Source organism: Scylla paramamosain, chromosome 18 (genome assembly GCF_035594125.1).
Source record: "Scylla paramamosain isolate STU-SP2022 chromosome 18, ASM3559412v1, whole genome shotgun sequence".
NCBI lineage: Eukaryota > Metazoa > Arthropoda > Malacostraca > Decapoda > Portunidae > Scylla > Scylla paramamosain.
Window position 1 is genome coordinate 14351572 of NC_087168.1, and position 15852 is coordinate 14367423.

Here is a 15852-nt window from a genome sequence, read left to right on the forward strand (position 1 = left end):
CAAGTCATAGGAAGGTGGAAATACAGAAGCAGGCAGGGAGAAGTCATAGGAAAGTGGAAATACAGAAGCAGGCAGGGAGTTCCAGAGTTTACCAGAGAAAAGGATGAATGATTGAGAATACTGGTTAACTTTTGCATTAAAGAGGTGGACAAAATATGGTGTAGGTCTGGGACTCCAAGGCTGGTGTAGGAGTCTCAAAATTGGTATGAAATTTTGAGTGAAGGTGTGTGTGTTAGGTGCTTGTAGCTTTGTGTGGAGGAAGAGTCGTCTTTAGAGGGTAGGCTGTGACTGCCCCCTTTGTGTTGAGACAAGGGAAATGTTCAGCGAGGTCACAGCTGGGATAATGTTAAAAGTTCACAGCATCCCCTGACCTTACTGGAAGTAATTATCATTTCTGCAGGTACCTCTGCTAGAAACACTGGACAAGAATGAGTATATGAGATACATGTTCTGTCTCGAGAAACCAAGCATTATTGACAAATGGATCCAAAGGTGCAAGTTTATTATTATACTTCAAAGACTCTCCGGAGAACAACCATAAGCATTTTCACAGTTGGAAAACATAAAAAAAAAAAATCTATAAATAATTTTATTGGATTTGGGGAGTCCTCAGAACTCTAACAACACTAGGAAGCTTATATTAACCTGCATCACAGCAAATCTACAAGTCTGACACACAAGGATCACATGGTCTAGATTCAATAAGCGTGTCATCAAGAAATCTTCGGAGCAGCAGCAGCAGCACACTGGAGGTAACACCAATCCAAATGACACTGATGCAGACCCGAGTAAAAACAGGGCTCAATTACAAATTTATATTCATATTTTTTTAAAGAATCGGCTAAAGTTAAAACATTCTTAGGACAACTTGGCAATATTCCATACACTTCCATCACCTTACTGATTAAGCCAACATTCAATCTTTGAAACGTTTCCTCATGAAAGAAAATTTTACCCACGTCTTCCCTCCACCATCACCTGTCAAATCCACCAACTCGCATCAGCCTTATCCAGTCCAAACCCTTCTCTTGTATACCGATTGATAAACTTGGCTGAAAGCAGTAGAGGCATTATTAAGGCTAGTAATTTTTTTTTTTTTTTTTTTTTTTATGTAGGAAGGACACTGCATCTTTTTACAGTTCTTTTTATCTGCCAAACCATAAAGTACATTGGAGCCCTACAATATATCCTACCAACTACTTAAGTTTCGGTAAATTTGCAGTTTCACCCAATATCCCCAATCTCTGCCCACATCCCCCAACCCCTCCAGCAAGCTTGGGGGCCTGTGGGGAACCAGTTTTTTTTTTTTTTTTTGGGGGGGGGGGCCCACGCGTGATATATAGACAAAATGTAGGGAAATTTCCCTAGAAGTCGAGGAAATTTTCTAAGTGTAGCAAACCAAAAACCTATTATAACCAGGGGGCTGTGCCCCCCTTGAACCCCCACCATTATATTCGAACAACCAGAAAGCTAAGATAAGGTAACCTAACCTATCCTAACCTTACTTAACCTAACCTATTCAAACGTAACGTAACTCCCCAAAAAAGTATAAAAAATCTAGGGATATTTCCCTACAAGTGAAAGAAACAAACATTATCCTTCCAATGACTGGAAAAAGGATCCCAGCTAAAAACTGAGGTAAATCTTTGAAATTCCGTCCCGACCTTATTATTCGTTTGCGACAAGGTAATATGGGGTTAGAAATGCTCCTGGAAAAAGGATCCCAGCTAAAAACTGAGGTAAATCTTTGAAATTCCGTCCCGACCTTATTATTCGTTTGCGACAAGGTAATATGGGGTTAGAAATGCTCCTAGAAGTGTGATATAGATCGTGAGACACTTCATACTTACGTGCGGTTTATTGCGGGAAACTGCAATTATAACAAAGTTTCTAGAAGTGCAATATTCTAATGGCGATTCCACTTCACACCATATCTTCATATTGCCTGAAGAAATACTAACCACCACTCCTAGCATAGTCCTGATTGCTAGTCGTCAACTAAAATTATGCTAATTACCACTCCTTGCCCAATTGTAACTACCAAGCACAATTACCTATGATGTCAACAAAAATTCTACACGCTAATCACTATTCCACCCCATGTTACTACTTGCACGTTAATCACTTGTTTAAAAACAAATCACAGTAAATTTATAGTTTAAGCCATTACACACTACGTGGTAATAACCTACCTCATTTTGTTCTTCTCACTATTCACATCATTTCTAATTACACTACTTGTCGGAAATTAATAATAACGCCACAATAGGCCTGGGAATGCACAGCGCTCTCAACTTTTTCGAAGTCCACAGGTAAACATAAATGGGTAAATTTATAGTTTAAGCCAATGTCCCCAATCTCTACCCACGGCCCCCAATCCCTCAAGCAAGCTTGGGGGCCTGTGGGGAACCGGGGGTTTTTTTTGGGGGGAGCCATATACGAGTGATATATGGACTTTAAAAATCTAGGGGAATTTCCCCAAATTCTAGAGAAATCTAGGGAAATTTCCCTAAATCTAGGGAAATTCTCTATATCTAGGAAAATACCCCAAACTCTCCCTCTCGCAATTTGACAAGACATTGAGAAGCACCTAATTTAATCTAACCTAACCTAACCCTAACCTAACCTAACAACTGAAGTTCAGGCAACAATACACCATTTATGTTTACCTGTGGACTTAGAAAAAGTTGAGAGCGCTGTGCATTCCCAGGCCTATTGTGGCGTTATTATTAATTTCCGACAAGTAGTGTATTCATTAGAAATGATGTGAATAGTGAGAAGAACAAAATGAGGTAGGTTATTACCACGTAGTGTGTAATCGCTTAAACTATAATAATACCCAAATCACCACCGCAAGTTTTATACAGGTCTTACTCCCCACTGCAACTATATGAAAGTTTTAAGACTTTCGTAAAACAACTGAACAGTCCATACATCTCATAAGCTAACATACTTTACATCAAACCAGGTGTAAAAAATCCACACAACAGCAACGTACCAGTGTAGACCAGCGGCAGGAAAGAAATCCCGAAGGATCGTCCCAGGATAAGGATTACTGGAGAACAACCCGAGGTTATCTCCCGAGGTAAGGAGCCATAAAGTCGTTTTGCTTCTTTTCAGACCCGGAGGACTCCTTGCTTCCATCTCCCATCAAACTGCGAAAACAGAACCATAATAATGTACCCTATCATCGCTTCACATCGTAATACACGTCCGCAAAAAAAAAAAAAAAAAAAAAAAAAAAAAAAAAAAAGCGTTGACTACTCATGGGTAGCAACCCAGCTTAAAGTACTGTAGGACTAATAAAGATCGTATGCTTAGTTATAGTCAAAAAGGTACGACAAAGCTGCGACTTTTCATCAGGTCTGTTGTGTTGATAGTATTAACCTCGAGTTAATACTGTCAACAGAACACTCCACATACATACTTTTAAGGGAAACAGAAAGCTTGTTCCCCACCTTCCCTCCCTCCGCCATGGACAGCCAGCAACTACGACGGAGAGTATTACCCCAAGCCAGACGATAACTTGTTTCGGAGTCTCAAATGATTCACTCTGAATGAAACGAACCTCAACGGCGGCAACAGTCTGCATAGTATTTATGAGGAATACAAGCAACGCACACATGACGTTGTTCATCAAGCCATGTAATTATTTCCTCATACATCTCTATCTATCTACATACCAGACCGGCAATCTCACACGGGATGGCCCAGACAAAGTACCACACACTCATACACACTATTCACACTCACAGCCCCGTTTCGCATACATACCGTACTCTTCGAATTTTATTTACTGTTACTATCTACATTTCCGAACTACACATAATACTGTCCTTCCTGAACAATCTCTTAAACTCTAACCCTCACTGTATTAATTATTATAGAAATGGCACGTCCACAATGCAAAACTCATCCAGTCAACCAGTGGTTCAGTCACTTGCCCCTTGGTCATCTGTTTCACAGTCACCTAAATACCACTCAAGCATTTTTCCATTAGTATGTTAATGGCTTGTCTTACATAATTTCTGACCTTATATTTGTGCACATACAGACTGTTAACTAAGACATACACGTGAACAAAAGTAATTACCGAAAGTTCTTGCATAATTCAGCTGCCAACTGTTTCATATGAAATCGAAAGTTTGTCGTGAACCCTGCTACTACTACTACTACTTCTAATAATAATAATAATAATAATAATAATAATAATAATAATAATAATAATAATAATTTGATTACTTAAATAAACTTTACTATTAAGCTACATGTACGAATTGCGATAACTATAAGGAAAATAGATAATTTGTATACGGCGATAAATTATAAGAGAATTCAGCAACTGGATAACTGTCGGGCGGTAGTTAAGTGATCACGGTCTTCTATGATGCAGTGTTGTACTTCGAGCTTTATTTTATACGTTAATACGCAAATTTTAAAAAATGGGTCATTCCACGCTAATGTCATCCTGAGGGCCAAAATTGAAAAATGGTCTAAACTAGGTTTGTAATATACCAAATTAAAGCTAAAAACCTGTAGTTTCCAAATTCGAAGAGAAATATATATATATATATATATATATATATATATATATATATATATATATATATATATATATATATATATATATATATATATATATATATATATATATATATATATATATATATATATATATATATATATTTGTATAGGGCATATGGAGTTGAAGAAAATAGCTAAAAAAAAAAAAACGTAATTTTATTTTCACATTTTTACATTAAATGAATGGTTGTTGATACTTACCTCGATGTATGTTAGAAGTATAGTCATCATTGCGTTAGGTTAGGATGTAGTTGGTATTCTAAGCAATTTAGTAAGTTCAGAAATAATTACTTACATAAAGCAATATTGAATGTAACAACCGTAACGAAAATTTTATGTTGTTTCCATAGGTCAGTGATTTTTTGGAGCAGCTTAATATAACTTCATATCCAATGTATATTTAGTTAGGGGGGGAGGGGTGCCTATGCACCATTTATCTTTTCTCTCTGGATATATGTTTTACTGGAATTACGTTACGGTCGTTTCATCGTGCGAATGAAACGACCGTAAGACTGTCATTTTGTGTCCATATGCTGGTAAGTATCTATTATCTGGTATTTTCTCTTCCCAGCAGATATCTAGTTGTGATTAAGATTAATCTGCAGTGGAGTGACCCCTATATATATATATATATATATATATATATATATATATATATATATATATATATATATATATATATATATATATATATATATATATATATATATATATATATATATATATATATATTTTTTTTTTTTTTTTTTTTTTTTTTGGGGGGGGGGTGATCCAAAAATCCATTTATGTTCTGGTACTTATTGTCATTATTTTTGTTTGATTTCTTAAGGGAATCACAGTGAAACGACCATAACGAAATTATTGAAACGACCGTAATTAATAGCAATAATAATAACAATTAATAGCAAGAACACCAACAAATACAGAATGTTCTGGATAGTCTCATTATCCTCTTTAGCCACTAGTACTAACTTGGTAAAAAATCATATCACGCTAACTACATAACTTCTAGAGATATAGGTAAGAGTACACCCATAAGTTACCTCCGAGCGAAACGACCGTAACGGTGGAATGACCCAATTTATGACACTGTCTTGAGGACAGAGCAATGTTTGTAATTAATTTAAAATACTGAGATAAATGACTGGAATTAAATTCACAACAGTATAACATCACCTATCTAATTCTCAGGATGTGTCGTAGTTGCACACACACACCAAATGATGGACACAGGAACAGCAGCAGATCAAATGTAGGATATATTCGTTTGGCGACAACTTACTAACCAAACATTCAAAGGAAGAGAATCTGGGAATAATTATTAACAAGTTATCACTATTACACCAAACAAGTAAAACAAGCATTTGAATTATTAGAAATATAAGAGCAACATTTTCTGGAGAGAGCATGGTCAGAATATTAATTGTTGTTTAACAGACGTATCTTATTATATGCAAAATAGATTCAGAGTCCCACTAAAAAAAATACACCATCAAATTAACGAAGTGCAAAAGGCAGCTAATGTGTGTCCAGTCTGAGGAACCAAAGCTATGAGAAAACAGTAAAATTCTGCCATCACTAACATAAAGATGTGAGAGGGAGGGGCATGCAAGGCAGGCCAACTGAATTATATGTAGGGCTTTCATGCAACAAGCCAGCAACTGACAATGTGGCATTAAAGCTGTGATAGGTGTTTATATTTGGTGAAAAATTTGAAACTTGCACAAAAAGAACATGATGCTGGACACTGAAAAGGTGCAAAGTTTGCCAAGTTTGGGCATGAGAGACTAAAGAAACAGGAAAGCTGAGGTATGATGTATTCATGCAATCAAAAAATAGGTAACAAACTCAATGGACAGTTATAGCTAGCATGCCAGGATAGGGAGGGTCATGATTCATTAAAAAAGGTGAATTAGGGAATTGTATCTGAGGTGAATGCAAATTAACAAAGAAATGGCAAAGAAAATTCAAAAGGGATGAAGAGATGAAAGATTTCTTCAGTCTGGCACAACAATGAAGTTTTGAAAGAGTGATTCTTCTGCTCACCTGCTACTGCTGAAAGGGTGGCAGGCCTTGTGTTGTGGTCCCTGTAGTAGGCCAAACTTGTCTTGCAGCAATGAAAGGATTCTGGCAGCTCACTCTCCAGCCCATCCCTTGGTCTTCTTGGTCAAACAACAGTGTTCTAGAATGGGTTTGATGAAAGTACAGCCTCTATAGAAAGTTCAGAGCTTCCCATTCAGAGAGCCCAGTTTGTATGGTGTTTGTTTGTTTGTTTGTTTTTTTCATTTTAATACTTTATGATATGGATCTTTGCTTGCAAGATCATCTGGAGACATTCTGACATGCAGTTGACTAGGCTCTGGAAGTATGCAAGGTCCACTTCCATGGTCCATATAGTTTTGAACACTGATTAGCTGCTAAACTGATGAAGTCCAGATGTTTGATTATTTATTTCATTCCTACCCAGCAATTTTCAGTGGGATATACATATATAGTCTAGGTTGTTGTCAAGCTATTCCAGTTAAAGTTTTTGGCAAGAATGTTTTTTTATCTTTATTGAATGGACAATACTGCATGCCATCTTCCAGAAATACATCACAAACTTAAATTCCATAAGGACAGAATGTGGTCCTTAAGCACAATCATATATTGGTCAGTTCTCATTATGTAGTTTTTGGGAAGTAAATAGATTGTTTCCTTCCTCAATATACTACTGAGGTAGTCCCAACTCATGACTTGATCTGGGAGTTATTTAAATAGTGTACTTGAGGTAGTGGTGGCACACTGAGCTTGGATGCCTCATCTTTAAGATGTGTGCAGTACTTTCATCCAGGACCACCTCTCCCTAAACAAAGAACATATGCTGTGCATAGGGCCTCATCTTCCATGGGGGGCCACATTTTGCATGAGGGGACACATTTGTGCATATGCACAATGGATGTGTATATGAACTACCATGAGGTGTGCAAAGAGCACCAAATCAGTTTAAGGAAGGAGAGAAAAGATAACTGTAATCTGACCGCACATGCGTTGCTGCAATGATTGATAGCACTCAACATCTGACCAATCACAGAGGTGCGCCAGCAGGCACCTGCAGAGATGCAGCAGGTGGGGAGGGGAGGCCTCAAAATAAAATATTGCTTAGGGCCCCAATTTGGTCAGAGGCAGCCTTGCTTTCATCAGTAAGCATTCTCTTCTGCCAGTCCTCTGATATCCATTTTTTTTTTTTTTTTTTCAGAAATACAATCACATACTTATTACTGTGCAAAATTCCACAAACATATGGTGCATATCACTTTTTGGGAGGTATTTTTATCCATTGTTTTCAATCACCAGCTCAGAACTATCAAGCTCCTCAAAACTACTTGCTTCTTCTAGAATTCCTTGCTTTCACTAGTGCTGGAAGCCATCATTGAGGGAGTCATTGATGCCATGATACAGAGTGAGATCTACCTAATTCAACCATTGAGCAAATAACAGGCAGTTAACACCAACACTGCACACACGTATGGAAAGAAATGACAGAAGAATGACTTAGACAGGGGAGAACATCATCCAGCTTTTCCACCACAGCAATCTTTCTGAGTTACAATGTACTAATTTCACTATCTTCTTTCTTTTTCTTCTTTTTACCTCTCTTCCTTGTTTGTTTTCTTTGTGTTTTCATTTGAGAATTTAGGTTGTCAACACCATTCTGAGAGATGTCATGAACTTTTTCCTTTATGCACACTGAATCATTTTCATTTTTAGATACACTTTCCTTGGCTTTCTTTTTCTTATTTTTACCGCCACTTTTAGCAGTGTCAGTGGAATCCAATGCAGAGCACAGGACAGCTATAATACTTCCATCTGACCTGTGCTCCTTCACTCTGTACTCATCAAGGTATCTGAAACAGGGAGAAGCATTTCATGCATTTCACAACATAAATTATTACAAAGTAATTTAGAATACATTACAAATAACAATAAATTCCAATATCATGTCTCTGCAGTAAACTATTTTCATCTCATCCAAAAACAAAAGCTTTGCAAAACAGAAACAACAAACAAACATTAACAGAAAATTACTAAAATAATCCTATGTAAACATGAAAGAGGAAATAAAATTATTCCAAATATTCATTTATTCTTTAGCCAAGATGAGTGTAGATCAGAACTCAGTCTTAGATGTAACAAGACAAAAGCTATCCTGTACTTCCTGACAGCACTTAGGTCTCACCTCACATTCTTAGGATGAGGCCGAGGGCAGGACTCACCCCCTGCCTGGATCCACTCAGGAGACACTGCCACTGAACTGCACTTGGTCTTCAGATCCTCCTGCAGGAAGCATACTTATAACCTATCACTGTAATGGATGTATTCTATTACAGTACCTATGAATGAGGCATTTAACATCAGAAACTAACATTTCATGAGCATTTACTGACACATGTATATTTGTTATTGATTTAATACTGACAAATTCTTCTTCATGCTGATGTTATCCATTTTTTTGGAAGATGTTACAGATAATGTCAACTTTTCATATGAATGGAATATGAAACCTCGTTATTTTTTTTCTTTTCTTTCTACATGTTTGACTTTTTAATGTCATCATAAAAATTACTTAAGCGATCTACACTATGCCTTGTGCTGCATTGCATCAGGAGGCGTTAGGAAGGGATCGGGAGGCTAAATGTCCATGCTAGGGGACACTGCCTGGCACATTGCCATGCTAGTCAGAAGCATCTAAACTGCCAAAGTTGTCATGTGTATGGATGCAGCTACCACCAACACTGCTTGTCAGAAGGCACTTCTGTGGTGCACTGTGGTGGCAGCTTATACAAAGTTGAAAAAAAAAAGAAGAAAAGGAAGCTTATATGCAACGCATGAATTTTCAAGCAGAGTAAGGGTAAGTTTCACACAAATTTTCTCTGAACTTTAAAGAGAATGCCATAATGATTTTAAGAACTACATCAGATTGCCTGTGAATTCATTCTACAATTAGCTCACAAAGACTGAACCACTCATAAGCAAGAAAGACACCCATCTTCATGAAACCACCTCCAGGAACTCGTTTGGAGGCTGCACTTTGCTTTCTGACAGCCAGGGGATCACATACATCAATATTTGTCAAGAATCTCAAAGTTAAACCTTAGCCACATCATTCCTGAAACATGTGAGGCCATATACAAAGTGCTGATACAGGAGTATTTGAACGTAAGTTATATCAGTTTGTTTATCAGATAATAAGCTGCTACTCATAGGGGCATAATTTTTATTAAGTACTAATCAATATATAAAATGCACCAATGTGAAAAGTGTGTGTGTGTGTGTGTGTGTGTGTGTGTGTGTGTGTGTAGGGAGATTTTTCTTGTGAAAAATATATAAATAATTCCCCCCCCCCAAAAAAAAAACTTGAATACTTCACAACAATATAAGTACAGACATTAAAGTATTTGCTATTGATGAATCAAATTAAAAACTAGTGTATATTATTTCACTGATTTTCAAACTGACTTAAACCCCGTATTTGTAATACCTGGTGATCCATAGTCAGCATTTCCCTGTTAGCTACATGTAACACAACATTTATGAGTTTTTTAGCCAACTTCCTTTCCATTTCTTTCATGGTTTTCATTTCATTATCAACAACCCTACTATAGTCAAGGTTTGGGTCACTTTCATAATTGCTGTGAGAGAGGAAATTTGTTGTAATGCATGCCTTATCACCTCGGCTGGATCTCTGTCTCTCTTTTTTTCTTTGATGCCTTGCTGCAGGGGAGACAAGGATGCAGAATCTGCTGAGGATGTAGAATCTGCTGAGGAAGGGAAGATTGCTGGTGGAGCAACTATGCATGCTGAATTGAAATTTGCTAGGTAGGCAGAACTTGGCAAGGGTATAGCTGTATGAGTAGACACATGACTGGATGAGAATGTGGGATGACCAGCCAACCAGACTGGAGTAGGACTTTGAGATGAAGACATGTGAGGCAATGCACCCTCATCAGAAGTCTCTGTTTGCCTCATCTGATGCACTCTCCTGGTGGGGGGGGGGAGAAAGAAACGTTAATAAGTTCATTTATTTATTTGTTTGTCTCATCTGATGCACTCTCCTGGTGGGGGAGGGAAAAAGAAACATTAATAAGTTCATTTATTTATCTATCTACTCGTATCTCCTAATAAACATCAGTACTCGCTTCAAAAACACTTTTTTTCAGTTTTCTTAGGTTCCAACAACACCTGATGAATGGAAACTATCATAAAGGGATTCAAGAAGTGGAGCTTCCCTCACTGCATAGGAGCTGTGTACAGGAAACATACTAATATAGGCTCCAAGCAGCAGTGAATCATACTACTACAACTATAAGGGCACTCACAGCGTTGTCCTTATGGCTATACTAAATGCCAACTATGAATTCATGTATGTTTACGTTAGTGCAAGTGATAGGGTTTCTGACAGTGGTGTGGGTCAATTCTACTCTTTACCATCATCTGGAAGGAGAAACAGCTGGTCTTCCTGATGATGACCATCTACCTGGAAGCTCTGGAACTCTGCCCTCTGTCTTCGTGGGGGATTATGTCTTTCCACTAAAGTGCTACTTCATTAAGCCTTATCAGTTCAAGAACCAAGGCGATGAACAATGCATCAACTCCTACAGACTTTCATGAGCACACAGCATAGTGTTTTTGGGATTATGGTCAGCAGGTTCCAGATTCTCCAGTGCTATACAATTAGAAGCAAAAAAAAGTGGAAAAAATTATTTTAGCATGCATTGCCCTTTACAAATACTTGCAAAGGAATCATGAGGCACTGTACACTCCAGCAGCAAGCTTGGACAGAATAGGTAACCGATGGATCAATAATACCAGGCACCTGGCGCGCTGACACACAACTTCTGGCATTGCAAAGGAACAGCACAGATGAAGCAAAGTACCTCAAAAAAGTATTCATCAAGTACTTCCATGAGGAAGGTGCTCTCCCTTGGCAGATGTGTGCTAAAACAGAGAGAGAGAGAGAGAGAGAGAGAGAGAGAGAGAGAGAGAGAGAGAGAGAGAGAGAGAGAGAGAGAGAGAGAGAGAGAGAGAGAGAGAGAGAGAGAGAGAGAGAGAGAGAGAGAGAGAGAGAGAGAGAGAGAGAGAGAGAGAGAGAGAGAGAGAGAGAGAGAGAGAGAGAGAGAGAGAGAGAGAGAGAGAGAGAGAGAGAGAGAGAGAGAGAGAGAGAGAGAGAGAGAGAGAGAGAGAGAGAGAGAGAGAGAGAGAGAGAGAGAGAGAGAGAGAGAGAGAGAGAGAGAGAGAGAGAGAGAGAGAGAGAGAGAGAGAGAGAGAGAGAGAGAGAGAGAGAGAGAGAGAGAGAGAGAGAGAGAGAGAGAGAGAGAGAGAGAGAGAGAGAGAGAGAGAGAGAGAGAGAGAGAGAGAGAGAGAGAGAGAGAGAGAGAGAGAGAGAGAGAGAGAGAGAGAGAGAGAGAGAGAGAGAGAGAGAGAGAGAGAGAGAGAGAGAGAGAGAGAGAGAGAGAGAGAGAGAGAGAGAGAGAGAGAGAGAGAGAGAGAGAGAGAGAGAGAGAGAGAGAGAGAGAGAGAGAGAGAGAGAGAGAGAGAGAGAGAGAGAGAGAGAGAGAGAGAGAGAGAGAGAGAGAGAGAGAGAGAGAGAGAGAGAGAGAGAGAGAGAGAGAGAGAGAGAGAGAGAGAGAGAGAGAGAGAGAGAGAGAGAAAGGAGAGAAGGAGAGAAGGAGAGAGAGAGAGAGAGAGAGAGAGAGAGAGAGAGAGAGAGAGAGAGAGAGAGAGAGAGAGAGAGAGAGAGAGAGAGAGAGAGAGAGAGAGAGAGAGAGAGAGAGAGAGAGAGAGAGAAATTATTATTATAAACAAAATACCACTGACTCACCTATGCCTTTACTTCATCTAGATTTGCAGTGGAATCTCCCAGTGTATTCCCAATACGAAGGCAAGCCAACATGTCGTAGCCCCCCTGTTTGGGTCTATCCAGATCTTCTTCTGTGCTTGCTCCTGACTTCTGCAACATCTAGATCTCCTTCACTTCTTGTCTGAATTGACTCCTCAATGTGTGCAGCTTCTTCCTTATATTTGCTGGCGTTATTAAAAAATTCCTTGTGCCCATTAATTGTTTTGTCACTGCATCTAGAGTTACCCTCCTCACTGCTTTGCTTTTGTAGCTTTTATTTCAAACTTGCCACAGGCATGGATGCTCTTTCAATGAACTGCTGAGCATTCCCCTGGGTCCACTCAAGGCTCTGGTCTGCCACGGTCAAAATGGAGTGAGAGAGCAGCATCCCCCTTCCTTGTCAGAATCCAACTGACCTGCTGCATGTCCCCCAACCCATGAAATGCCCACAGGCCAGATTAAGTTGTGATGCACAGCATACCACCACTCTCCCTCCATATATGGTAAAATTCTCACTGAAGCATGGCATGTAGCACAGCATGGGGCATAGTATAGACACACTTTTAGAAAAATCTCACTTCCATCCATACACCTTTTTTAAAGCTTTAAATTTATAAGCTTAAACCAGAAATATACCTGCTTGCCAACCCTTAGCATTGTGGTGTGATAATGTGCCAATACCCAAGATGATCCCTCCCAGACCCACCTCATCTGAGCTGACAATGTAGGCAAGTCTCTTTGGAACCTTGACTCTCTTCCTCTTCTTTTTCTGTGTATCACTGTGTGTCTCACTCTCCTGGTGAATGAGTGAAACATTCTTCAGGAGGTGGAAGTTTTGCTGGTTAGTGCTGCCACAATCCTGGTTTACTGGTGAAGGATCTTCTTGGCTGGAGTAAAATTCCACACTCCTGTGAGGGAAAGATCATCTGGATGTATTTCTGATGACTGATGTGCCTTCAATCCTTCAACAAGAAACTACAGCCTGAAAATCTGTTTACTGACGGCAACTGTAAATTATTACCCAGTTTATTCCATTCTGGTGAAACAATTACACCTCTCTATTAACAAGTCAATCTATCCATATATCAGGCTCTCCTTAAAAAGCAATAACCAAGCTAAGATGTTCATATCAGGATTCAGGAAAACAAAACCTCCCTTACCTTTATGATTTGTCTACACAGAAAAAAAAAAATTCAGTGAGGGAGAGAATCCCAGCTTCATTTCTCTGTCTTTATCTGTTTGGTTGGTCTTGTTCACTTTTAATTTGTCTCAATGCTGTTGCTTCCATCACTCAATGAATAATTATAATAGAGCTTCCTTTTTGCTTCTGACAACCATCATAAAAAAAAAAAGGCAGTACAGCAGGAGAGAGAGTAATGCAGCTCAGAAGTGGACAGATATGACACTAACCCATCCAGTCTGGCAGTGAGCTGCTTGGCCAGGTAAGGGGAGAGTGTGGAGGGAGCTGCCACAGTGCCTCGGCTGACATCAACTGTCCGAGATCCCTTCCTGTGTGAGCCAGAACCATCACAGCCCCTCCATGGGCTGTCTGGGGAGAGATGGAACAAAGGGATATTGTGTGTGTGTGTATTAAGAATGGGACTCACATAATGCATGTCTAATGTGGCACTGTAGAGTAATTATGTGAGGGGAATACAGTCTGGCTGAGTTAATAACCAAGAGAATGTTGAAACAACTTGGTAAAGCAACTCCCCTTGGCTCCCTTTGTAAATGCTTCTTATTCCTTAAAAAAAAAAAAAAAAAAAAAAAAAAAAAAAAATATATATATATATATATATATATATATATATATATATATATATATATATATATATATATATATATATATATATATATATATATATATATATATATATATATATATATATCAAAGAGAATATTAACAAGCGAAAGATGACCAGATTAGGCTGGATAAGTCATCCTATGGTATCAGAATACAAAAAAATAGTGTAGCACATTCCCATACTGTAAAGTTGAAGTATATATGGGCTTGTGGAACATTCTAAAGTTTCATACATTGAATTAATGAAAGTAATAAAATAGTGTAGCACATTCCCATACTGTAAAGTTGAAGTATATATGGGCTTGTGGAACATTCTAAAGTTTCATACATTGAATTAATGAAAGTAAATGAAAGGGCCTATATTCTTAAACATCTTGGATTCTCATAAGAACCATTTTGAAATGCTGCACAGATCATTAAACCTCTTTAAAAACCCAAATAATCTGCACTAGAGCCTGTTGAGATAAGGCACCAAAACATCTGAGAATACAGTCATAGATCTTACCATTCTTAGTTCGACTGGCAGCAAGTGATGCCTTAATCTTTTCCAGCAACACAAAGGACTGCCTCTCACTCGACTCACTGCAGTGTTGGGGGTTGGCAGCTTGCTTTGGTGAATTAGTGTCCACCACATATCTCTCAGCTGCTGTCCTCCACAATGTAGGATCACAGACTTCCTTAAACTTTGACTCCTCCCCATCTGAATTGCTTGAGTCAGACATGGCATTTAGCTGGCAGTGACAACCTTCACTGATGACAAGCAAGCCCTGATTAAAATACATTACAGTTCAGGTACTTTCATCACTGCTGCTGGCTGCTCCCTGTCATGCACATGTACTAAAAAGAAATACTACAGTCTAGGATGTTACATTGTATACTTTACTGTTATTACTATGGGAATCTTGTTTTCTTTCACTAATTTTGGACTGGCATTTCAGTGAGCATTTTTTTTTTATTGGATTTTTGTTGCCCTTGGCCAGTGTCCCTCCTATAAAAAAAAAAAAAAAAAAAAAAAAAACTCCTAACTCATTCTCTAAAATTCAGTAATTACAACGTTAATGCCATATACAACAATGAAGTGTAGGTATTTCTTTATAAGAAGTACGGCAAGGTCACCGAACCTTCTACATGACATACGACTTACGTGCATGTATCTAATACGGACGTGATTTCTTGATAACCGAGGTATATACAGTGTTAATCAAAAGCCAGGCAGGGGACTAAATATCGACACTAGTACCACCAGAAAAAAAATATATAATTTTATCTGCTAGACTGAGATGAGTGCAATTCTGCAGCAAAAAGTATCAATAAATTATACAACGCCTGACATTTATCACTTGTTTAGCCTCACGTCTTTCTCTTGTGACCTGTTTCGTTCCTCAGGTCCTCTGTTTATCCTTGCTTCTTACTCTTCTTTCATTCTAATCACAGAACTCCGCTTCCCAATACTCACTACCTGCTAGACTTCAAGCACGTGGCGGGGCGAGCCAAGGTTTGTTTTGTTACCTGGGCACATCTTGACTTATGTACAGTAAGTACAGTTGAACACTTTATCACTTCCAAAATGCAATAAAAGATTCAC

General features: G+C 38.6%; 1 protein-coding gene across 1 annotated transcript; it reads right to left on the reverse strand.

Moving 5' to 3' along the window:
- Positions 1-576: 576 nt before the first annotated feature.
- LOC135109136 (uncharacterized) lies at positions 577-15756 on the reverse strand. Its single transcript, XM_064020226.1, has 8 exons — positions 15727-15756; positions 14773-15017; positions 13874-14012; positions 13170-13371; positions 8804-8901; positions 6631-8471; positions 2999-3155; positions 577-1052 (listed from the first exon to the last, which is right to left on the reverse strand). The coding sequence occupies exons 2-6, from the start codon at positions 14987-14989 to the stop codon at positions 8171-8173; spliced, it is 957 nt and encodes a 318-aa protein (XP_063876296.1). The 5' UTR covers positions 14990-15017; positions 15727-15756; the 3' UTR covers positions 577-1052; positions 2999-3155; positions 6631-8170.
- Positions 15757-15852: the final 96 nt, after the last annotated feature.